The sequence below is a fragment of the Lissotriton helveticus genome, chromosome 1_1, assembly GCF_964261635.1.
Source record: "Lissotriton helveticus chromosome 1_1, aLisHel1.1, whole genome shotgun sequence".
NCBI lineage: Eukaryota > Metazoa > Chordata > Amphibia > Caudata > Salamandridae > Lissotriton > Lissotriton helveticus.
In genome coordinates this window covers 2,127,882,541-2,127,909,603 of record NC_136057.1, presented here as the reverse complement: position 1 = coordinate 2,127,909,603, position 27,063 = coordinate 2,127,882,541, and the positions used below count along the sequence as shown (strand labels likewise).

The 27,063-nt window shown below is 40.6% G+C and overlaps 1 protein-coding gene across 9 annotated transcripts in view; it reads left to right on the top strand.

Moving 5' to 3' along the window:
• HFM1 (helicase for meiosis 1) overlaps window positions 1-27,063 on the top strand; it is a 4,349,684-nt gene that overhangs the window by 3,469,045 nt on the left and 853,576 nt on the right. For all 9 annotated transcript variants that reach the window (XM_078646278.1, XM_078646275.1, XM_078646244.1 and 6 more), the window contains one exon: window positions 13,343-13,477. In XM_078646278.1, coding sequence (XP_078502404.1) covers window positions 13,343-13,477 — 135 coding nt within the window. The remainder of the gene's footprint in view (window positions 1-13,342; window positions 13,478-27,063) is intronic.

The following is a 27,063-nucleotide window of genomic DNA, read 5'->3' as shown; positions in this document are numbered from 1 at the left end:
ATGGTTCCATGCCTTTGCCTAAACCCAGTCTGTTCAAGGGGTAGAATTTCGCCCTTAACCACCCAATCATTAATCAGCTTCAGAAGGCATTTGTTGAAGCCTTTACCTATGGCATCCAAAAGGGCAACTTGTCGATAGTTATGTGGAGCTTCACGGTCTCCTTTCTTGAAAAGGGGGACTAATATACTCCCCTTCCAAGATGGGAGAACGGTTTTACTTGCGAAACAAAAACAAAACACCGGAAAGAGGATTTTGCTCCACATTTCGCTATTCTGTTTTAGAACCGAGATTGGACGTTCATCCGGACCCATAGCCCCAGAGGAACGCAAACCCCTAATGGACAGTTCAATATCTTTTCCAGAAGGCGGTCCATATGAAGAGCAATCCTCATTTACTCCACTACAGCCAACCACCGTTCCGCTACTTGCATACAGGTTCTCGATGTAACCAACCCATGTAGGCTCTTCAATGGCTACTGGAAGTGGTCTAGATCTTACTCCACAACCCTCCCCAATGAGAGACCAGAATGTTCTTACTTGACCTTTAAACGCAGCTTCCCGCAATTTAATCCATAAGGTATCTTCCCTCTCTTTTTTCATCTTTACCTTCACCCTACTTCTCCTTCTTTTTAGTAATACTATTCTATGATATCTTTTGGGTGAATAAATCAAATACTGTTCCCTAATTAATTTGTTTATTTCAATATTAAGTAAACAAAGGGATCTAGGAATTACTTTAGTAATTCCTTTTTGATTCGGTTTTTTTGCAATGGAAATCACCATATTCATAAAATCAGCAAAACATGCTATTTCAAATCCTTTCCAGTTGACCAAATTTTCCACAGCAGCCTCTAAAATACCCTCCAAACCCCTAATTGCCCTAATATCCCAGTGTCATCTCCCTGATTTATTTCCAAAGCTGACCAATTCACTGTTTGATGACCATGGGTCCGTCTTAGATGGATTTACATTTACAGTGATAGTTAGTACTTTATGGTCGCTATATAGTGTATTAGAACCGTAAGATCTTTCAAAAGGGAGAAGGAGGTACTTCCCACTATCACATAGTCTAGAATGGATTCACTATTATTTGATTTATGGGTAAAGTTCGCCGGTGTATCTGAGGATAACCTTCCATTTGCTATAATACCTTCAATTTCTGTCAATTCCTCAAGAAACAGTTTCCCTCTCTTATTTGTCCTAATGTTGCCTGGAAAAAGGGCTTGAGGAATCTGCAAGGATTCCTCTTTGTCCTTATTTCTGAACAACTCCAGGCTGAGGTTGGAGATGTTACAATTAAGATCCCCTAACAAAATTATATGAGGGGAAGGATCTGCATCCATGATTTTCTTTATATAAGAAAAGACCTTCTTTAGAAGTGCATTATGACAGGCATCTAGGGGAATATAAGCGTTTATCAAAATAAATGGTTTACTATTTTCAACATTGTCGAAATTAAACAATGTTATTGCCTGGAAAAGATTGCTAGGGTCTATATAGTGAGCAAAATTCCATTTTATCTTATTAGACAGCAAACAAGCCACCCCGCCCCTTGCATGGCCTCTCCTAGAGGGAGTAGCTCTGCCATCTAACGAAAAATAATCCTTTCCCACAAATAATTTCTCTGCACACCAAGGCTCTTGGAGACAAATCACGTTAGCATCCAATGTATGTAAAAATTTTAATTTTTCTGGGCTATTCTTTACTCCGGCGGCATTCCATGATATTATTTTTAAATCATTGCTAGAAATGAGGATGCAGTTTGGGATTATTATTAGATCTGCTCGACAGGACACCAGGCAACCAATTCCATTGAAGGCTCTCTTCTGAGGCATTCCGTTGGGATGGGAGGGGGAGGGGATTTATATATGTCACCTGTCGTACATTTTTTGAGATATAGATTTTTAAGTCTTCAATTTCGGAAGGACAATCTCTGCTGCCCGAGACTGGCTGAAGTAGCAGGGGCTTATTAACAAAACTTCTGTTTCGTGGTTTCTCTAGAAAAGGAGTGACATCGATCCCCCTACTTTGTAACCCTTCTGACCATTGAAGGATATGATTTACAATAATTTTTGAATAAAACCTTACCCTCGTTATATTCCCAACCTCTGTTTTCAAAATGGAAACGAAGTCTATATCATTAGTTTGGATAAGTTTCAGACTTTCGATCTCCAAGAAGCATTTAAGATACGAGGATCTATTTAATTTGAGATCCGTATCAAACAAAGGGAAAAATCTAAATGGAGAGTATCTATACTTTCCCTTTCAAGGACATCATTTGACATTTTTGGAGCCTCTTTTCTTCCAATCGTATCAGGGAACGACTTAGCCAGGGGATTGAGTGCTACTGATACTTGACTAGCTGGATTCATCTGCTCCACAATTGTAGTATATGGTAACCCCCCTGTTACGATATTATAGGTAGCTGACATCGGGGGTATAGTGTTAGGGGGTGGATCATTATGAGTCAATAATGGACCTGTCACTTGATCTATAGGTTTCAGGATCTCTTGGTCTAATTTAACTTGCCGGATCATATCTTGGGATGCATTAAGCATTGATCCCTGAGAAAGATCTTTTCCAATAGAGGTGTCTAAATGTTCTTCAAAGTTAATTTTTCTTTGCCTCTTTTTTGCAAATCTTCGAATTGGTTTCCTCTTTTTCCCTCTGTTCTTTTTAAGTTTAAGTTTCCCAGTTTTTTCCTTTTTACCCTCATCCAGAACACCCTCTTTCCCCTCATTTATCTGAGGTTTAAAAATTGGTAATAACTCCTTATCTGTCCTTTTTTCAGAGTCCACCATGATTTTTACTTCTTGATCAAGCAGAATGACACAATTAGCTGCTGGAGCTTTTGATGGGGTTTCAAGGATATTCCCAACGTCACTACTGTTTTCTTTCGTTCAATAGGTTGGGAATTACCATCATGTTCAATTAGGACTGAATCTTGGAAAACATTCTCAAGCTTATCCTCTGCCACCTTATCCTTCTTCACTTTCGGTCCTAATGGAATAGACTTGTATTTTAAGCTAAATTCCTACCCCTGTTTACTATTTAATAATACCTTTAGTATTTGGGTTACAGTTTCCAGCACACAATCTGAACCACCAACAAATTTTTCTAGTAACGTTAAGATGGAAGAAAGCAAATGTTCTAGAGATGATAAAGAATCAGAGACTGGTTTATCCTGCCTGGTGGGTTGGTTAAGATGGATATCAGTGATGTTAAAATCAGGGCTCCTGGAGATGTTTGACTGTGATATAAAATATTGGGATTTATTGGAGGGAGTACTCCTGAATAATTTGAGTCCTGTGGGGGCTATTACTGCTGGAGTGTTTACTAATTCTGTGGTCTTACTAGTATCGTAGGTGATATATCTCTTGCAGAGCTCTATATCTAGATCTGGAAGAGTGAAATCATTACTTCGAGCCTCCACAGGCAGGGAAAGACCGAGAGGTTCTTTTAGGATTTCACCGGGGGAGAGTAAGGGTCTATGCACTGTCACCTCCACTGTTTTAAAAGTAGAACCTAAGGGTCCATGGAGGGTCAGAGGACTATTTTTATTTTTATTTTTATCCCCGGGGATTTGCATCAGAAGACCCAAGGATTTCAGGGGATCTAAGGGCCCACCCTCCCCAACAGTAAGGAGATCAGCACCCTCTACCATATTTGCTGAATCAATTGGATCAACATGATTGCTGTAACCACTCACAGTTGTTCATCCTTCTCCATCTCCTTCTCCATTTTTATCTACAGTATTTGACCCCGCAATGGGGACTCTGTCCTTTCCCCTTTCCCATAAACTGTATTCTTGACATTTTCCTTTTAACAGCGTAACAGAAACGTCCTTGTTTCGTAGGGGATTTGATTTGGTCTTGGAGCAAGTCCTACCCACCAATAGTCGCCATGGGGAAACATCCTTTACAACAAAACTTTTACAACGCAGTGCTATTACAACACAGGTTTTACAACAAAAACCATTACAACGCATTGCACTGGGGGGCGCTCTAGGATAGGGAATAGATTTCATTTACTATCCAACACCTTCCCTACTATCCACGGGGACTGGAGTTGGAATAGTAAATTAAACTATTCACTATCCAGCACCCCAAAGCGCTATGCGTTGTAACAGCATGCGTTCTAAAAACTGCGTTGTAACAGCATGCGTGGTAAAAGCATGCGTTGTAGTGTCATACATCCGTCGCCCAGACCTTAATTTTTTAGCAGTCATGATAAGTATCAATTTTTCCAATGCAAATCAGCAGAGTCCAGAATAGTTCAAAGAAAGAAAAATAGAGTCAGCTTTTCTCCTGTTGGACCCTCCCTAGCTTAGGCACACATAAAAGGAGCTTTGGCGGCCACACACAATCACAGTTGACCCCAAGATAGTCAACATTTACCATGAAGAGCCGGAAGACACAATATGTTTGTGGTCGTGAGACAAATAGGAAACTTTAGATGGCACTAAGAGAGTAGGCCCCAACCCAGCCTTCTCCGGCATGTTCCTCCTTCCATTCACTTGTATTGAGAAAAGTTGTATACATGGTGCACCAGATATACACTGTGCGCCAAAATGAATGGATTTTAGCATTGTATTACTCCAACTTACCAGCGGGCAAAGCTCAGATCCTTTGATTTTGTTTACTCGCTGCTTTGTATTTTTGCATTAAAAGTGTTAAACTTCTACACACCCTCCTCTCTGTACAAGAATCTTGTACATTGATCGGGAAATGTCTTCACTTGGCGAGCCAGGCAGGTGCTGGACAGGACTCCACATAATGGTCCAAGGTGCCAGAGATTAGGGGGGATTTCTCCTGGGGAACTGGGGTGGAGCACACTGCAGCACTGTGTGTGGAGATTCAGCTGCATAGCGTAAGCATGTTGAACTAACCTGAGGTGAATTCTAACTGTGTTCACCGTATTGTGCTTGCTTGCACTGTACGTGTTGTCTAATATTTTTTGTAATGTGATAAAAGTGCAAAGATGGTGTCATCCAGATAAGAGACAATGGAAACTTACACCAATAGGGAAAGTAGGAATGGGAGGAGCCCAAAAGCAAAGGTTGTGTGTCTGCAATTCCATATCTCCAACCTTTTCTGGTATAAGGGCTACTTATGTACACTGAGAGCATACCGTGCCACTATCGTTTTCAGTGTAGTAATAGTGATCACATCAGACAAGATTAGTGGATACCTCATTAAGATTACCCACAGTGATTACCTCAGTACATTAGGCAAGGTTGTCATGATTAATGTGAAAAAGGCTTCAACAGTTTAGACTGTTTCTACATGGGTAATACATGGCAGCCATAGCTGTGGTGACCCTGGCATCTGGGTAATAATATAAGTAATAAGTCTCCCCAGTGCTTCTATCACTCAAATATAAGCTTTAAATATTTTTTAAAATGCAACCGTTTTTCTACAAACGTCAGGATATGAGTTCTGCAAAGATACACATTCTCATCCTGAATACACAATAATTGATTTTGGGACACATGTTTCAATTCAACCAATCAAAACCTAATTTAGTAGGTTAGGCTGCGCTCAGGCAAGCTACTTGCAGGTAGCTGGAGAGCTATTCATTGGAGATGCCTGGTTTAGAGAGAGTGGGCTTTAGAAATAGTGTGGAGATGGGGAAGATATGCAGGAGCACCAGGATCCACAGCACACACCCTTGAATGATGAATGTGCGCAGAAAATATGCCCTCTGATCAGGCTGCTGTAGCTCCTTCCATAGTCCTTCAGGGTGCACAAGAACAAATACAAGGGGATCTTCGAGTCTAAATATACAAAACGTTTCTTCTCCACTCCACCATTTCCTCTCCAGCACCCTTCTATGTGCAATCCGAGTCCTGTTTTTAGGTTGAGCCTGTAGCAGCACGCATGCGCTACTCTGGTGAGACTTTATGTAAACAGTAAAAGGGCTTTAGAAAGCTCACCACGCGCTCGTGCGTGTGGTTTGTTTTCCTTCACAACCTATTCACCTTTGCGTGCGTCTTTCTGAGAAAGACAGCACGGAATTGGGCAAAGGCACCTTTGCTCTGCCCATGAGCTATTGCTTGTGGTTACCCGCACAGGAGACATCTGTTTTCAATTATCGTGCACATATGTGTGCGTGCTAATTAAAAACAGATCATTCGCTGTGGCGCGCGCTCACCACTTGTGGGCTTGTTCTGATGTGAACTTGTGACTCGAGCCCTCTCTACCATTTCTCTGCAACTGAAAAACGTACTGGACCATATGCACCCCTAGACGGTCTTAAAAACACTCTTTTGGAAACCCCTTGTCTTTGAGTATGGAAAACATGATCTTCTAACTGTGCAGGGAATCTCCGGCTGCTCACTGCAAGGAAGGCTGCAAAGGGGATTGTTGATTTAAGGACAATAGGCACTGGGAAGAGCAGGGCTGGACTGAAGGCCGCTTTTCCTCCAGGAAGTGAATTTTTAGTTGCTAAAACGTAATGAATTTGAAGGTCTATTTACGTGCGTGCTAAAACTTACCACCGCCTTTTATTTTTCTACTGTAATGCTCTGATCTTTTTGGCCAACTTTCAGTCCTTGTGGCATGCAGTTATAAATTATTTGCAGCCTGCATATGTTGGGTTTTCACCCCCTCCGAAATATTGTATCTCTACCTAAACGAAAAGGGCAGTCCACCCACCGAAAGTAAAAACATTCCCAGTAATGGGCTCTTTCAAGCCTCTAAACCTGTGCAGTTCATTGACCATGCCCCTCATGCAGGAGTGGGTTGGCTAGTCTGACTTCGGACACTTTTCTGATTTGTCATGGATTGAGGCAATCTGATTGCCTTCTTTTGTACCCACCTCTTTGATTTCCCGTCTCCCGTATTGTCTCCCAGATGCCGTCATGTGCCGCTGTCATCTGCGGGTCATATAAACATTCCAGTGCTTGAAAGCGTTACACGTTAATCTTCACTGGTGCTCAGTTTGACAGCAGATTTGTGTTCCTGTAGTATGCGGATTTTCATCTGTTCACTCATTCTTCTATCCTGCCCTCAGTCTTTGCAGGGGTGTGCGGTTTTACTTCCGTTGTGGGTGTGAACCATGTTTCTCACCTGCGCTGCACAGCAGTGCTATCCTTGTGTTTTTTTTATATATATATTTTTATTGGTATTTTCACATTTACAAAAATATAATATAATATGACATATAACGAATAGGCAGTTATACGGGCGAGCCATTGGGGTTACATGGCTTACATTTGTGTCTGCCCAACATTTCTTCAGTCAGCTTAAAAACATTTAACATTGAACATTGAACGAATGGGTAATTGCGTGTGTTCCTGTGTTACATATTAAAGACAAAACATAGATGAGTTTGGCGGCTGTTTAGTGTTAGATTGCACACCTTGCATTGTTAGCAGTTGCACTGCGTGTGCGGTAGATTTATGGAGGTTAGTAGGAGCTGAGGTATCTGTCTAGTGATTGTGCGGTCGGGGTTCTTCCATGGTGTTTGTCTTAGTGCCGTGATGTCTTCTCCTCTTAGGAATGTGACCCAATTTAGCCACCCCTTGATTTTGGCTTTGGTTGTGTCTTTCCACTTGGCTAGCACTGTTTTGACTGCCGTCGTCAGGAGGAAGTCTAGTAGGTGCCTGTCTTGTCGTATGGCTAGGTCTGTTGTGATATGAGCGGTGGTAGTTGTGGCAAATGAGTGTTGTAGAGTGCATCCTAGGGCTTTGCTGATGAAACCTCGCACCTTCTCCCAAAATTTGCGAACCTTGTTACAATGGAAGATGAGGTGTGCGAGGTCTCCCCCTACGGCTCCACAGTTCCAGCAGTTGTCGTTGTCCTTCAGGCCTAGTTTTGCTAGGCGAGCTGGTGTCCAGAATGCTTGGTGTAAAAGCCAGAATTTGGTTTGTGCTAGCACCAGGGAAATCATGTTTTTTGATGGGGCCTCCCAGAACGTGTGAAGTTTTTGTTCTGTGAGATTGGAGCCAAGTTGTGTTATCCAATAGGTGTTGTTTTTTGTGTTCAGCTTGGATGTTTTTGGGCGGAGGAGCTTGTATAAGTGCGAGACCTGGTGGCCTGAGTTGTTTATGTTCTCCATGTATCTGAAGATTGAGGGTTTGTGTCCGGTTATTTTAGATTTTGTTATGGCTGTCTTGATGGCTAAGAAATTGTAAAGTTCTACTTCGGGGAGGTCATGTCTGTTTTTTAGACTATTGAAGGTTAGGGGTGATCCTGCCTCTTCTAGCTGGGTTGGGTATGAGACCCCTACTTTTTTTCACGTGTGCATATCTAGGGTCTTTCCCCTGTATTTGATCTAGGGGTTGTCCCAGAGTGATTCCCATGATGAGTTCCTGATGCTGACTTCGAGTTTTCTGTCTACTTTGAGCAGTGATTGTTTAGTGACCTTGAAGATCGGGTTATTCTTGTATGCCTGCTTGTTGGCTGTGAGGAGAGTTAGGGGGTCTGCATTGTTTAGAATGGCCCTCTCTATAGACAGCCAGGTTGGTGTGTAGGGTTGCTTGGGCAGTACCAAGTGCATTCCTTGTCTGGCTATAAAGGCTGTCTGGAATGTTTTCAGGTCTCCCACATTGAGGCCCCCTAGCTTTTTGCATAGTCTGAGTTTCTGGAGGCTAATTCTGGTTTTTTTGTCACGCCATATGAACTTGTTTAGCATCCGGTCAATTTTATTGTGGAAATCGTCTGTGAAAGCCAGGGGGAGCATTCCAGCAAGGTGCTTAACTATGGGAGTGATCATCATCTTGACAGTGTCTACTCTCCCCTACCAGTTGATGAATTTGGGCGACCAGGTATCTAGCAGATCCTTTATCTTTTCTAGAGTGGTTTTCTCGTTCCGTTCCAGGGTCGATCTTAGCGCTCTACCGAAGTGGATGCCTAGGTATTTGACAGAGCAAGGTTCCCTCGCTAGTCCGGAGGAGCCTATTACTTCTCTGTTTGTATGTATGTTGAGGGGCATGCATTCTGATTTGTCTCTGTTGACTTTGTAGCCTGAGTGTTTTGCGTATATATCGATAGTGTGCATGAGTGAAGGTATAGATTGAGCGGGTTTCTCTGTTATTGTGAGCAGGTCGTCTGCGTAGGCAGCTACTTTGGCTGTAGTGTTATTTATGTTTACCCCCGCTATATGGATGTTTTCTGTGATGTCCCTGATCAGGGGTTCGAGGGCGAGAAGGAACAGCAGAGGAGATAGAGGACAACCTTGTCTCGTTCCCCTTTCGAGGATAAAGGGGGGTGAGGTCACTCTGTTGATTGCTATCTGGGCCTTGGGGGATTTGTATAGAGCCATGACTTTCCGCGTGAAGTTCTCCCCCAGGTTTAGAACTTGCATGGTTTTCTCTTAGAAATGCCAGGATACCCTGTCGAAGGCTTTTTCTGCATCTAACATGATGGCTACCGTGGGGTTGACTGTTTTGGAGGCGTATTCTATGACTTGGCAGAGGAGTCTCGTGTTATCGTGGGATATGCGAGTTTTTAGATAGCCTACCTGTGAATTACCGATTAGCTGTGGGGGACACTTTATTTAGTCTTGTGTCCAGGACTTTGGCGTATAGCTTGCAGTCTAGGTTTATGAGAGATATAGGGCGGTAATTTTGGGGCCATTGTGGGTCTTTATTTTCCTTCGGAATGACTATTATGTTGGCTTGTGACATGGATTCTGTGACTACCCCCTCTTCTCCGCAGTGATTAAAGACTTTTCCTAGCACTGGGCTTAGTTGATCTTGGAAGGTTTTGTAAAAGGTTACGGTGTAGCCATTCTTGAACTGGGCCTTTACCGTCTTTTAGAGCCCTGATGACTGAGGTGATCTTGCTGGTTTTTATGTCCTGACCTAGTGCCCTTGCTTCCTCTTCTGTCACCTTGGGTAGGTTGAGTCTTTCTAGATAGGCTAAGCATCCCTCTTGTTCTAGATTGTCGTCTTTCTTGTATAGTTCTTTATAGAATTCCATGAATGTGTGTATGATGTCTTTATTTCTGGTGTGTGACTTGCCTTTTGTGTCTGTGATCGTTGAAATACCTTGCTTTCTTTGCTTGTATTTGAGGTATGATGCAAGTGATTTGCCCGCTTTGTTAGCTTCCCATAGGTTGATCTGTTTATATTTTCTGATCCACAGACCTGCTCATTCACTCAGAATTCTGTTGAATTCGTATTTTTCCCCGTGAGCTCTACGAGTGTGGCTGTGTTTGAGGTGTCCTTAATGTGTTTCCTCTCCAATTCTTTGATGTCGTGTTCTAGTTGGTTTAGTTGCACTTTCTCTTCCTTGCTATCCTGGTGTTTTAAATTCACTTTTTATTTTGTTTTGTTTCTGTTAGGCGGTCAGACTCGCAGATCATTGGGTTTTCAGAGCCTTTATCTAGTCTGCCATGCTTTGCTTACTCTCATGCAGTAGCACTGCTGATGGTAACTAGTTTGCAGACTCTACTTCATTTGTTTGTCTGTGATTGAGCGATCTCACACAGTGCTTCTATGTAGGTTTGTGATTCTTCCCTCTTGAATTTGGATGGGTTTTCAAGTTTTGGTTTATTTTGTTACTTTAACTCCTTCCATGCTGGGCCGATTCGGCCGCTGTGCGGTAAACAAAAGAACAGGGCGGGGCTGTGACGAACCCCAGCCGTCATCAGCACACGAGCACCGTGGAGCGTGACGGCTGGGGTTCGTCATCAGCTTGGAAGGGGTTAAAGAGGTTTGGTTTGGCCGTCTGGTTCCTAGACATTTGCTTGCCTGTTGGCAGTGCTATATCATAGGTTGGTGGCAAAGTGAATCATGACTTATTGTGATTTTGTAGAAGAAGAACATTTTGCTGAGTTCAAACAAATTCAGCGGTGGAAGGATGCAAGCCAACCAGTCAGAACACAGAGGGAAATGCTTCTAGCAGAGCATAAACATGGAAAGTGAGGAAAAATGTTACACTGGGACCAGGGAAGGAAGAACGACAAAGCAATCCAATTATGAGCAACAGGCTGACCCAAAGCCCTCGGTTTTGAAAGCAGTAAGGCTTGCCAGCAGGTGGTTAAAGCTGTCTGAGCTCGAAGCTAACACGCATTGGCATAGCCAATAGGTCTCGCTTTTGGGACTTTATAAGTATTTAGTTATGCAGCACAATATCCTTGGTGCAACAACAACTGTTGCATGGCTAAACACTTATAAGGTCCCTAAGGGGAGACCTATTGGATATGCCAATGCTTGTCTTTTACAGTTGATGCTTGTGCTTTTCTAAGATTCAAGGCATCAACTGTTTTTTTTTGCCATACCAAGCACAGTTACAGTAGGTACTAGGAGTTTCCACCTTCATGTAGTCTGCTAAATCATTATATGAAACGAATAAACAATTGCAAGTCTGAGCAATACACAGTGAAGCAATTATGGTGCTGAATAGCGACCAAAGAATCCTAGGGTAACAATAAAGTTGAATAGACTAAAAAATAGAAAAGGGTAGGAGCAGCCAATAACATCAAAGAACACAAAAAGGGAGTCACAGGAAACTGCAAAGACCAAGTTGAAAGTTGAAAAATGCAGATAAGAAATAACAGAAGAGCAGATCACCATAAATTAACTCAGTGTATTACAGAGAACAATAGCATACCGAGAACAATAACCAACAAAAGTGCCTTAATGATCATGAAAGCCTAGAATTGTGACAATTCCTCAAATGGTAATACCAGATATATAAAACAGCAAATCATGGCCATCCCTGCATTGAAACATTCACGTTTTAATTTGCACTGAACACTGACAGTAAATATAGCGGTGGTTAGATCACGAGAAGCTTTCGTTATAACCTCTTGTAGGAACAATTTAGTGGCTGTCCTAGATTAAAACTGCTATTCAACTTTAGAATGTCATCTTGCATCCTCAAATAATATTTACAAACCCACTGAGAGAGTACCAAATATGAGCAGCCACTTAATTCTGATGGGCCTGGTAAGAGCAGAAACTGGCCTCATTAGGTTTATGAGATGTGTACTCCGACCAGGATGAAAGTCGAGGCCGAAATGAAGAATTACTGGGCGTAATTAGGCCAATTAGGCCAAAATGATAGATTCCCCTGGTAAAATTGTGGAGTAGATGTATCCTAGTGGCTAAAGGAACCTGGGACTCGGGGTAGAGCACCAGCCTTGGCGCTTGACTCAACATTGTGTTTTTTTATTCTATTTTATTTATAAAGTTATATATAGCTTGAATAAGGACCTAGTGGATATACGAGCACTTTACATGAACGGGAAGGTAGGATTTAGATGGGAGATCAACATTTTGTGATTCAGGGCAAATCACTTAGGGGTAGATGTATCAAGATTCCAATTTGCGATTTCTAAATAGCGATTTTTAGCGAATCGCTATTTAGAAATCGCAAAATGGAATGTATGTAGAAAATTGCTTTTTTTTGCGATTTCTTAGTCTTCCTTATTTGCGAATTCGCATTTTGCGAATTCGCAATTAAGGAATAATTTCCAATGCATTCCTATGGGCCAGGAGGCCCACAGGAATGATTGCAAAATAATTCTCAAATTGTGAATTCGCAATTTGCTAATCGCAATTTGAGAATTATTTCAAGGGTGCAGGGGTGTCTCAAAGACACCCTGCTGCACCCCTGAAATGTACATGTGTGTGCATATGGCGCACATACATGCCCTATGGGCATGTGTGTGCGTCACATGCCACCTTCAAAAATGCCTATTTGTGCATTTTTAAAAGAATTCGCAAATTAACATCAACTACAAGTTGGTGTTAATTTGCGATTTCTTAACCAAAATTCGCAATTTAAAAATGCTACATACATAGCATTTAAGGAATCGCAAAAATTGCGATTCCTTAAATGCTATGGCAAAATAAGGAATCGCAAATTTTAGCGATTCCTTAATTTGCGAAATTTTGATGCATGCCAAAACATGCAAAAAGACCGTTTGCGACTCGCAAAAGGCTTGATACATCTAGGCCCTGATCTCCCTGAGCCTACAAACGTGAAAAGTAATGTGTATAAAATATGCTTGTGTGATCTCAACTTCATGTGTAAGAGCTTGTAGATCACCCCCAATCCCTCATGTAATGTGCACACCCTGTATCCGTACCTCTGGTATGGAAATAATATTTGCCCATTTCCTGGCCCATAATTGTTTGTTTTCTGCTTATTTGTCACTGACTCATATTGTGGTATAATACGTTGTATCATGTAGGTCGTAACTAGTTCTATTTAATCAAATCGTTGTTGGTGTTTATTGGCATTCAATTCTTATTCAAAGCTAATTTTGGAACACAAATGCAACGTTTTCTTGAAAAAAGTCATGCATTAAATCGTATAACTGCAAACATAAAGAATTATTTTATAAATACGGTAAACGATATATTGTGGATTTTTGTCTTCTATAAGTTGGACTTGACATTCAGCAGACGTTTACAGCCTATTTCATTGGACACAATACCAATATGAATATCCCTACCAAATCGGAGTTTCAGTTAAAAAATGAGAGCATCGAAGGCTCAAAAACAAAGACAGCTAAGTCAGGTGGGTAAGAAGAAACCCTTTCACTCGCATTGTATTATGAAGTATTGTTGTTTCATTATTTATTTTTAACCACTTGGCTGCTAAGGGGTATGCATGTAGGTCCATTGACTTTCCATTGAAATCAATGGGCCCTACATGACGAGCTGAGCTCGTCATGAGCGTCGAAGGGGTTAAATAGAAAATACTGCATTACACTGAACAATCAGCTATAGGTGGAGAACACAGTATGCCAGGCAGATTTGCAAACAAAATTCTGTAGCTTTCATTGTAAATCACTCAATTCCCCTTCTTGGGTTGTATGCACTCCTCTGAGGTAAATATATTTCTTATTCTTGCCATTATGTTGGTCAAGCACGTTAACCTTCCTTGATCAACCAGATAAACTATGGGCCCGAGTCATCCACAAATCGGACGTCTTTTTATGCATAGGTGTAAATATTTATTTTTGGGAAATCACACACATTCCAAGTAGTACACCTGGAAAGTAGTAGTAAAAAATGTTTTAAAATGTATGTTGTGTGCGTGCTTGTGGGTGAGAGTGTGTATGTGTGAGAGTATATATGCGTGAATTTGTGTGTATGTGTAGGTATGTGTGTGAGAGTGAACTTGGAGGTCAAAGTGCGAGTGATGTCACTTCTGCTACCCCATGGATTTAGGTGAATTGACGTCCATGGTTGTAGCATACAATTACACAGTGGTAAAACCATTTACACCTGCCAGGTATCCTTACGTAGATACCTAATGGGCATCCATGGTGCTATTTTTGCTGTAGATGGCTTTTGTGGAAAGGATACCCAGTGTTTCCTCAAGACAATCAGGAAATGTAAAAAAAAATGTACATTTGCTTAGAATTCCTTTATGTTTCTGAGAGAGAACACTACTCTGAAATATATCATGAAGATGAAAAAATAAAGTTACTGACATGTAGCTGTGGTTTTCAGGTGTTGGAATCTTTAATAGATTCTCATGCTTGAATTATTATTCCACACCATTAAAGTTGGAGTCCCTCTGTAACTGTGATATAGCAGTATAAGTCAATGACAGCTGTACTAGCCATAGGAAGTTCTCCTTTTACTAGCACATCCACCTCATTAGAAAAGACCCAAAGTTCAGCCTGTAATGCAGAGTGCCTTGTGACTCACCTCTTCTAGAGGAGTTTACATCTTAGATGTCTTAGCACAAGAAGTGGAAATACAAAACCTTAGATGAAATGACTACGGTGAGCCTCCTTTCGGAGAGGTGGATGGGTCGCATGTGAATCTATGAAATATTCCAATGCTGGAGAACCACAGCTACAGGTAAGGAATTCATGTTACGGGAAAACCTTTACATAGTGCTAAAAAAGATACTAGGAGTTGATTAGACTTTTTAAGTTTGTCTGTACAAAATGTTATTTAACTAAAGACAAGTGATGCCAACGGTATTTTACTTAAAGAAAAGTTATTAGCAGAGACAGATACTGCAAATTATCTGGCTCAAAACATTATGAATTGTACAGAATCAATCTATCATAATATTATAACGTTCATCTAGTGGCTATTAACACCAACTGAAAAACAGATACACAAACAGTAGTTATGATTTGTAACTTTCTTTTAAAAGTCATTTTACATTTTTTTATCATATGTACAAATCAACTAGTCAAACAATATTTAATCTTGTGAAAAAACAATCAACACAATCAAAATTTGATTTTGAAATTTATTGGACACAATCCCTAGGAGTACAATTTGATTAGAAGCCATAAAGACATTGATTATTGCTTCCTATGCTCCTTAATATTTTGGTGTTCGAAAAGGAATTAAGGCCAGAAAAGACATTGCCAGTATTTTCCTTGTATATAATTAATTGGGCTTCATACATAACCCAAGGATTAAGGGTTAACAAAAAGAAATGTTGATTGTGTTGATTGTTTTTTCACAAGATTAAATATTGTTTGACTAGTTGATTTGTACATATGATAAAAAAATGAAAAAGGACTTTTAAAAGAAAGTTACAAATCATAACTACTGTTTGTGTATCTTTTTTTCAGTTGGTGTTAATAGCCACTAGATGAACGTTATAATATTATGATAGATTGATTCTGTACAATTCATAATGTTTTGAGACAGATAATTTGCAGTATCTGTCTCTGCTAATAACTTTTCTTTAAGTAAAATACCGTTGGCATCACTTGTCTTTAGTTAATTATATTTTACCCAGATGCCTATTGGTTTATCGGGTACCCCCTGTTGTTAATAATGATTTAATTGCACTTTTTTAAATGTGAGGGTTTACATAGGATTTCATCTGAGGTCCAGAGAGCTGGATCAAAAGAAGGTTTGTGTACTAGGTTCATCTAGGGTTATTAGTGTTTGTAATTTGTATATTATTGTATATAGACAATTTAATATTACGACTGTTTCACGTAGATACACCTTCCACGGTGAGAGAGAAGTTGATACATTTTTAATAAGATATGTCAGAACCAATTACGGTCACCTATAGTGCAGATGAGATAAGTGCTCTAGTATCTAAAACACCTTCGCCCTTAAGTGGAGATAAAGGAGAGGCCGTAATTGTTAATGTAGACAAAATTGAGAAACTTAAACACCTCAAGAAGAAAAACATACGTACACAATTGCACGCTCAGGTACTTTCTGAACATCTTAAGAATAATACGATTCCTGTTGGCTTACAGGTAAAAAATATTCTAGTGATTTTTATAACTGACAAGACTTATCTTAATAGATTTAGTGGTGTGGGCACTAAATGTTCCATAGATTGGATGGCCCTCTCTGTTGAGACGGCATTGAGATTGAATGAGGAGGAACTCAAAGCAATTGAAGAATTAGAGAAAGAGATTCTAGGGGACAGCACGATTAAAGATGCAAAGAAATTACTAGAAGCAGCTGAAAAAACTATTGCAGATTTTGCTATACACAACACCAACCTGAAAATTTCTAAGGTAGCAAGGGACATAAAGTGTTTCAAGATCGAAGATATATATCCTTATTTGAAGGACGATTTTTTCACTACTAACAATCCGAACGCGCTGAATTTGCAATATCGTGGTAGGTCCAGAAACAAATTTATAACCTTTTCTGAAACTTCATCGGATTCCAGCCAAGGGTCAAATAGCGGCTATTATCCCTATCAACAGTATCCAAGATCCAGACCTCCTTTTTTCAACAGAGGAAGGTTCAGACCATGGGGAGGGGGACCGAGATGGAGGGGGCACAATTACCAAGGGGATGTATATCCCCCACAGATGGTCTTCCAACCAGGAGACCAATACCAGATTCAGGAACCAGAACTCTGTCGAACCAGGAAGAGGACCTACAGACAATAACGCTTCAGACACAGGACAGAACACAGAGAGATATGATCCCGATCTATAATCTATCTGACCACATTCTGTCCGAACAAGAGATATCTATTTTATCCAAGGGCTTAACATTTGTCCCGACGAGACTACAAAATCCCATTGATACGAATATGGAAGTCTTGGCTTTCTTGAGAAAATTAGGTTGAAAGCCTTCTTTCTAGAACGGGAAAGTTTGACAGTACTCAACGTTAGTGGACTAAAAAATAAATCTAAGTTCTTACCTGAAAGTGTCCTGCTACCTCCGGAAATATTAGTTTTTGAAAACCAGGTGCTAAGAGACTTGGACTTACTCCAAAGTAAAAAATGCTTTTATAAATCTAATTGCAGTAAACAGGAAATGCTTGCACTTAAAAATCTATCTCAAAATTCGAATATAACTGTGAAACCTGCAGATAAAGGCGGGGGGATTGTTTTGTGGGGTACTGCTAAGTATGAGCAGGAGATTACTAATCAACTTTCTAACCAAATGTTCTATAGGGCGTTAGACGCGAACCCCACCCCACGTCTCAAAGAACAAATTAGGAATATCACACAAGAAGGTCTGGACTGTGGTTGGTTATGTAAGAGTGAGTTTGAATTTTTGAATAGTGAGCAGAACAAAATCCCAAACATATATGTTTTGCCAAAAATACATAAATCATTGACGAATCCACCGGGGAGACCCATTGTGGCAGCGTGTGGCTCCCTATTGGAACCACTGGCCCAATACGTGGATATATTTCTATTTCCACTGGTAAGAGAAATACCAGCATATATTAGAGATACCATGGATTTGATATCGAAGGTGGAGGGGTTAGAATTTGACCCCAGTAAACAACTACTCTCCACCTTCGATATCGAATCACTGTATACAAATGTACCGCAGGAGGATGCCCTAAGTGTGTGTGAATTTGTTTTGGACTCGAGGCCACGCCCACACCAAGTGCCTACAAAATTCATTGTCCAACTGGCCCGGATTTGTTTGAAAAACAACTTTTTTAATTTTAAAGAAAAGTTGTACCTCCAGATCTCAGGAGTGGCAATGGGGTGCAGTTTTTCGCCCGAAATTGCCAATTTGGTGATGGGTCAATTTGAACGGAGATGGATATATGGCGACACCAACCCATTTAAACATCATGTGGGCCTTTGGTGTCGCTATATAGATGACATCTTCATGATCTGGAATGGGGATTCTGGACAATTGACTGAATTCCACACTTGGCTTAACCATAGAACCCAAGAGTTTAACTTCACGGTATCAAGCGACCCCTTCAAAATCAACTTTTTAGATGTGTACATTGAACATGAGGATGGGAAATTAGCTGTCAGTTTATATACTAAACACACAGACCGGAACACACTACTACACTTTAATAGTGGCCACCCTAGGTCTTTGAAGGAAAATTTACCTTATGGACAGTTCCTCCGTAATCGGAGGAACTGTAGTAGCAAGGAGCAGTACTTTTTACATGCCAATCATTTAAAAGAAAAACTGACTGCACGAGGGTACCCTAAGAGACTGATTAAAGTGGCACTTAAAAGAGCATGGTACACACCTAGAGAGACTCTATTGGTACCTAAAGATAAAAACAAAAGCGAAACCCCATTGACATGTGTATTAACTTATGATCCAAGAGCAAATAATGTAAAAAAAAGTGATTCAAAAAAATTGGAAATTGCTGGGTGAAATTGATATTCCTAAACCACTATTTGCATTTAAGAAGGGTTCTAATGTTCGCAGCCAATTAGTAAGAGCAAAGACCAACTCGGTGAAACAGGTACCTAAAACTACGAGGGATTTATTGGGACTACCCCCGATAATTGGCCATTTCAAATGCCACAATTGTGTGGCATGTGAGATGACGAAGGATTTAAAAGAGATTGACATTAATGGAAATTTACACACCCAAAGATCATTCTCCAATTGCAATTCGAAAAATCTTGTATATTGTATCATGTGTCCATGCAATCGATTTTATATTGGACAAACGACTCAGACTGTGAAAACAAGGGTCCTACAACATAAATCAAGAATTAAGTGTATGACCATAGGGGCTCCTTTGGTCAGTCATTATCAGAGATACAATCACTCATTCAACGACATATACTGGACAGTATTATGCGTGGTAACAAATAGAAATAAAGGAGACACTGAGACCAAGCTTAACCATCTGGAGGCCAGACTAATTGAGAAATATCAGACTTCTAAAACGGGGCTTAACAATAAAGATGAGATATGGTCTCTAATTGGCTGAAATGTGTTATCTGTTTTGGCGTGAATACAGACTTGTAATTCTATGTAATTATGAAATGTGCCGTTTTTGGTGTGTTTTTGTGTACCTGTATATTATGTATATTTGATATATATATATATTGTTTATTTGTATCATGCATTGTACAATTGGTTTTAGAATGGAAGAGGGGCTAGGTATCTCACGGGATAATGGTTAAAGCTTTCCTTTTTTTCCCTCTTTTTGGTTTGATTTTGTTTAGTTACTTCTTTATGGTCATTTGAGAGGATTGATTCTGTTTGAATTTTCTCCTTCCTTCTTTTTCTTCCCCTTTTAACTCTGAACATGTTGACATTATTGAGAATAGTAGATGAAAGTGCACCGAGAATGTTTGAACGAGTGGCCGGCAAGCGTATTTTTATGGCGGCCATGTTAGCTTGGGCCGATTGTTTGGGTTGAAGTCCGTTTTTTATTTTTACCGCATTCGAGAAGGCGGGTCCATTGGCTTTAATGGTCCAAGTCCGGCGCCTATTTCTAGGAAGCATTTAGGAGCACCGAGCATTAGAAGACTTGGGCTTTTTTTGATTGCGTGTTTGCGTCCTAATCCACCGGCGAACACAATGATACCGTGAAGAATAATACGAGTTTGAAGCAAGGTGAAGTAATAATGTTCTGATGTCTTTTGTCCTAATTCGACTAGCGTGCTTGGTTGACGACGGAGGTACATGTGAACCTCGGGGACATGCAAGTTAGACTTCATTCCCTCTGTGGATTTTTTTTGCGCGTGGCAGAGTAGGATAGCATTTGTGAGGTGCTGTAGATTTATGCTGGTATTAATTTATTTTAGTTTTTTAGGGTAATTGACGATGCCACTGTTTGTTATTTGATCATTCAGGTTTTTGGATTACCGGTGTGGCGAGACATAGGATATACAGACAAGCACAGGCTGTGTTTAGCAGAGGAATTCTTACTCGCTGTTTACCTGGAGCGATTTAGATCCCTTACCAATGATTATAGCTCCTGGATACCATAGCTGGAACTGGGCTGGGAGATTTGTGAAACTATGCTGTGGTATGTATAGCTTCATGCCCCGCTTAGCTGTTGCATTTGGCATGCTTAGCACGGCACTATTGGTGTATGCACGGGGATGAAGGTATTGTGGTATTGAATGTATTAATAAAAGAGTAGATTCGCTTGGCGATGGTGTGACTATGAACACGTTTTTTCCTTTCGGTGTGTAAATATAACAAGATACCAGTACCTTGAGGAACCTTCTCTCTTTATAGTGGTAGGGGCCCCTTTGGATGCCCGTGTCCGTGAAGTCCACTGTCGTGTTTTTTACATTATACTTTAGAAGGCTGTATCTATTTATTATGTTATTTTGGTTTTTGTTTTAGGTAAATTATTATGATTTTTTGATGCCCATTGTCCTGATGAGGCCTAAAACTGCTTGACAGGCCGAAACGCGTCGACAGTTATCACCAATTTCGACACCCTCTTGATTTTGAAATTTCTTGGACACAATCCCTAGGAGTACAATTTGATTAGAAGCCATAAAGACATTGATTATTGCTTCCTATGCTCCTTGATATTTTGGTGTTTGAAAAGGAATTAAGGCCAGAAAAGACATTGCCAGTATTTTCCTTGTATATAATTAATTGGGCTTCAAACATAACCCAAGGATTAAGGGTTAACAAAAAGAAATGTTGATTGTGTTGATTGTTTTTTCACAAGATTAAATATTGTTTGACTAGTTGATTTGTACATATGATAAAAAAATGAAAAAGGACTTTTAAAAGAAAGTTACAAATCATAACTACTGTTTGTGTATCTTTTTTTCAGTTGGTGTTAATAGCCACTAGATGAACGTTATAATATTATGATAGATTGATTCTGTACAATTCATAATGTTTTGAGACAGATAATTTGCAGTATCTGTCTCTGCTAATAACTTTTCTTTAAGTAAAATACCGTTGGCATCACTTGTCTTTAGTTAATTATATTTTACCCAGATGCCTATTGGTTTATCAGTTACCCCCTGTTGTTAATAATGTACAAAATGTTAGACACCTTTTTATGTCCAGTAAGTGAAGGGTCCTTTCTGCTGGAGTCATGAAATGAAATTTTTTTTTCTATATGATAGGTTCATTTAGATGATACTTGGTTGGTAAATTTGTTATAAATTTGGGGTTAGTTCTTAATAATCGCTACGTCTTTTAAAAATTGGATAATGGGCTACATGATAGTGAATGCCTGAATCTTATCAACGCATCTCACTGAAGTCATCGCCAAAAAAGAACACAGTTTTTCCAAGTGAGGAATTTTAAGGTGGCTTTATGAAGAGGTTCAAATAGACTTCACATTAGCTGTGAAAGTACTGTATTTAACTCCGAGGTTGTAGGAGGTGCAGACGACGGTTGGAACATTTTGAATGATTTGTTCGGGAATTCTTTAACAATTCTGAGCAATTTTAAAGGTGGTTAATTTTGAGTTATTTTGCAATGTGAAATAGCTACCAGATTAATTCTGATGGAGGCATGTTTAAGGTCTGACATTGCTAGGTGCAAAGGTCAATGAAGCATCTTGTCGCTTTGGATTTGAAAGGAATCGATTCAGTTAGAAGTACACCACATACCACATTGTTTTAATTTAGCAGCATATATTTTATTTATTGACACAGCCCTGGCATGCACAAGGACTTACTTACCCTCCTGTGGGATGTTTTACTGTCCAGAGTGATTGTGGGTTAGGATGAAGCACTTCACATCTGGTTAGAAGATCCGTTGACAATTTCAGAAGAATTGGCCGGTCTTGCGCTATTTCTATAGATGTGAGAACCAATATTGTCTCAGCCACTACAGGGCTGTGTAAATCAATGTGCAGGGCTCTACTTTCATTTTAGCTATTAGCTTTGGGAGTAAGGGAATCAGTGGTAAAGCATAAGCATACATCCTGTGCTACTCTATAAAAAGAGCAATCCCCCAAAAATGTAGCTGTGCGTGCCTGCTTGCGTAAAAACAGCATTTATTGTTACTCGCATTGTGAATAGATCTATATTTGGTGTGCCTAGTGTTGACAAATTTGATTCATTATGCTTTCTTTCAACTCCCACTCGTGACTGATTTGTAATGTTCTGCTGAGATAATCTGCGTTGTCATTGTTGACACCAGGAACGTGTTCCGATGTCAGCATATTTCCACTGCGAATCGCTCAATGCCATCATTTTTAACCTTCCATTGATAGAATCTGGGAACATGTTCCCTCTTGTTTCCTATTTAGAACTCGGTGTTGGTGTTGTTGGTTCAGACTAGCACAATTGAGTTTGAAATGTTTAGGGAAAATCATTGAAATACCTTTCTGAATGCCCCGAGCTCGAGCACGTATATATTCAATGTGTTTTCCATGGGTGTTCAGAGTTCAATTCGGGATTTTTTTTTTTTTAGATGTGCTCCCCATATTTCCAACGAGCTTCAGTGGTGACCTCTAAGTGACTTTTGTTAAAGGAAAGTTACCTAATCCCAAATTGCCTTGAGCTATCCACACGGGAAGTGCTTCTTTCATCTTGGTTGTCGCTTCTACTTTGTTTTCCGAGAACCCTGGTGTCTGCCTACTGATTGTCAAATTCTTCCTGTATATATATCATATGCAGTCTGCAGAATTATATTAGTACTATACAGGAGGAGATGATCCCTAGCAGTCTCTTGAAGAGGCGTAATTTTGTCTACTTTTGTTGCAGTATTTTCTACACTAACGCAAGAGGACTAGTTGTCTCTCGATCGAGGGAAATACTTTTGCGGTTCTAGTATCTATTATGGCTCCTAAATCATAGATTATTTAGTGTTAACTATGATTTGCTTTCCTTTATTGGAGACCTGCGGGCCTGAATAGGTCTATACTGGCATCTATTGAGTCATTGGAAGATGCTATATAGATACACACTTGATCACCCAGTGGTCCTAGTAAGGATAGACTTGATGGACCACTCTTCAAAAGAGGGCCACCACCTTCGCCATACATTTTGTGAAAATTCTGCGTGCTGATCGAAGACGAAACAGAAGTATTTAAAATTGATTGTGGCAACTAGCTACCTCAAATGAAAGTAATTTGTGATGTTTCTGTGTGGATTTGAATGTTTAAATATGCATCTTTGTGATCCAATGATGCCAAGTATGTTTATCATTAAAAGGTGTAGCACTTCCTGCAGTGTGACCATTCTGAATGTTTTTCCTCAAGTAAAGCTTGAGCTGGTGCAAATACAGCATGGGTCTCCATTCTTTTTCAGTTGTCTTTTTTACCAGGAAGTATCTTGAGTAAAACCCTACATTTTGATGCTGTTTTGCAATTATTTCGATGGCTCTCTACTATAGAATAGGTTGAATTTATGCCTTCAGCAAATGTAGATTCTTGAATTTCTTTCTTTGTCATCTTTATTTCGACAATAATGTCATAAAAGAGTCACATTACATTCACAATATATTTTAGCAGACTTCAATTCAATTCATTGAGTTAAAAACATCAATCAGTGCATCTGCGTTGAGAAATACCATCGCTGTACAGTATAGAAAATCCATAAGAACAATTAAAAAATAATCATCAAAAAGCCCAGGCGTTACTCTAAACTTTTCTAAAACTGGATACATAAATATGCCTTCTCCCACTATACTAGACATTCAGATAATTACGTCTCTTAATCCACATCGCTGCTAAGAATTTTGTTACAGCAAAAACGATTAACGGAGAGAGATCAGTTTTTAATATCCGAAAAGAATCGGAGCATTGTCTAATCCCCAAATTCTTACAGATTGGAACTATCCACTTTTTCCTTGGGGTCTGGTATCCAGGGCAGAAAAAACAACAAGCAATTCATTTTCTGTTTCTTCTGAGCAGCCTGGGCAGTTTTTAGGGGTTGATGGGGACCATTTACTTGTAAGAGCTCTGATTGGTAAAGAGCCATATCTCCATTGGAGATAGAGCTTCCTATAACCAAGGGGGCTAATATCATTCAAAACAGTTTCAAATTTATAATAGTCTTTCGTATTTATGAAAGGTTCCTAATTGAGCATTGGATAGGCGGGCAAAAACATTTTTTTCGTAATGCAGATTAGCCAACTGCTTGCGTGATATACTCATGCATGCTTGCTCCGGGTTACTCCACATAAAAGGGAGGCTCAATCTTTCAAATTCCTGTCTTATGTATTTGAACCATGAACGATTCCACACATTAGGCAATTTTAGAACCTCCATAAGCTCTTCCCTATAATTTTTCAGCTCTGGAGTTACCCAGAGTCTCCTCCAGAAAGTTAGGGGTTTAAGGCCCAATTCCTCATTAAGAGGTCTAAGGCCCAAATCGAGCCTTAGGGGCAGCAATGGCGTACTTGGTGGCAGTGATACCAACTGCCTTGAATTTTAATTTTGGAGATGGAGTTGTTGGAAGATGCTGAATGAACCACAGGGTGTGACTGTACTGGATAACATTGAAAATATATTTGTCTGTAGCAATTACCTTCCAATTGTTGATGAAGGCAGATATTTTCCCCACTACTGGGTCTAAAGTTGGTATTCGATTTTGTTCATATAGATGTATGTGATGTCAATGTATGCCATAATATATGTATAACAATATCAATTCCAGTGTATGCAATGTCAATGTGCGCCATGATATATGTACACATAATAATTTCAACTACGGTAAATACAATGTTGATGTACGCCATGACAAATGTACGCATAAAAATGAGAATGTCAGTAACTGCAATATCAATGACCGCCATGTTATATGTATATGTAATAATGAACTATTGTCATTGCTGTCGAATCCACCCGAGAGGATCTCCCCATCGACCCAGAGTCAGACATACATGGTCAGACAGGTCCTGTGACCTAAGACTAAGCCTATCGATTGATAGTTCAAAGATGGCGTTACACTTAGTCCAAAGACAAAAGTGCAAACAGGAAAAACCGAGATCGATCCCACAGGCAGGCAGGTACACCACAAAAACTCTGATGTGATTGGCCCCAATAAAACACATCTGATAGGGACATCTAGCCACAGAACCCTTACCTCAAAACTTCCAGGCGTCAGTTATATCCGGAAGATTTTTGATAGCAGTACCCCTGCACGCCGACTCCGCATGACATGTAGGTATTGGGTTTTTGTTCGTGGTGACTTCCGCGTCATCTATAAAGGCACCACCTTAAAACGCTGACATCAGTTCTTTTCTTTTTGTTCCAACCAGCGCAGATCTTTCTAGAGAGCAATTTTTGACAGACTTTTAGCGACTTTTGTCGACTTATCAGTGTGTAAGATGTCTAGTTAGAAGAGTTTAGGATTTAAACTGTGCAGCGCCTGTCACCACACCATGTCAGTCACGGATCCCCAGCTCTTGTGTCTTTGGTTTCTGACCCAAAGTTGTGCTCCGACTGCCAGGCCATGACACCGAAAGCTTTGAGGGAGCTGTCCCTAAAGATGCTTAAAGCCCGGGATCTCAGAGATCTCCCCAGAGAACTCCTTCCTGCTCCCGATCTAGGCCGAGAGGAAGGTTTGAGCCGATCTCCAGGGGTTCCAAGTCTTTGTCTTCTCACTCAAAGTTGTCGAGGTCAGGTAAGAAGCAGCAAAAAAAAAAAAGAAGTTGAAGCATGCTTCGACTTTGCCACGTCTGTCAACTGGCTAGACGGAGGAGTCTCAGCACTCGAGGCCCCCTCCATGGAGCTTGTGTCTGGGTCGGCTCCATGTTTTCCTCTCTTTCCAGGGCTGTGAGTGACCCCCGCTGTAGGCAAGTAGTATCTGATTTTGTGGTTACCCCCAATTTTTGCTGGTGTCAGTATGTTTTTTTGACTAGTCTGACTGTGATCCTGCTAATCAGGACCCCAGTCACTGTGCTTAATCCCTAAATTGGACTATGGTAAGTACTTCTGTACCTCCACATCTGGCTACTGGTGCACCTTGGTAAGTCCCTAGTATATGGTACTAAGGTACGCAGGGCATAGGTACCCCGGGGGTCTCCCATGGGCTGCAACATGTATTGTGCCACCCATGAGAGACCAATCAAACTGTGACTGCAGGCCTGCCATTGAAGCCTGTGTAAGCTGGGGCTAGCACTACTTACAACAAATCTAAGTTTTCTTATATCTTAGGGCACAATACTTAAAACCTATAAGTAACTCCTAAGACAGGCCTTTCAATCCTGAAGGTTGGGTTATAAGTGTGTGGGTGCCCCTGCATGAGCAGGAAACCCCTACAAACCCCGGAGTCAATTCTCCAGGCTTTGTAAGTGTGGTCAGCCATTTTGATGCATATAGTGGCCACCCATCATTGCGCAATGGCTAACTATATAGTGGCTGTGCCGAACCTGTGCATGTTTGGTATCAAACATGTTGGAATCATACCCCAACATCATTGCCATCAAATCCCTTTCTTTGCCGGACTCAAAGACCACTCCGCACCACTTGCACCCTCTCTCACCAGGAGATTTCCGACCTTCAAAATTCCTACCCTCCTTACTCACCAACCATGTACACGCCTCCCACCTTCTCGAGCATCCCCGTCATATTGGGAACCAGTCGTACTCCCCCTTCACCTGTCTCACCTAGACCCCCTCCTCATCTCACCTCCATTCATACCCTCCCATCTCCCAAACCCACTCCCAAACCCCTCACCTGCATGCTTGTTAACTGCCGCTCCGCTGCCCGACATGCCATAGAAATCTCTGAAACCATCCTTAGCGAATCCATCGACATCGCGTTCCTTACAGAATCCTGGCTTAATGAACACTCTACTAGCATTCTTGACCTACTCTCACCCCCGGGCTACTCCATCAATAGGAAAGATAGACCCATCCGAAAAGGCGGTGGTGTAGCTATCATCTTCAAAGACGAACTACAGCTATCCCTTATCAATAACGCAGAATATGCCTCCTTTGAATACCTTGTAGCCGAACTCAAAATACAGGATTCCCCCCCATCCGCCTTCACAATATATATAATCCGCCTGGAAATCACTACCCATTCAT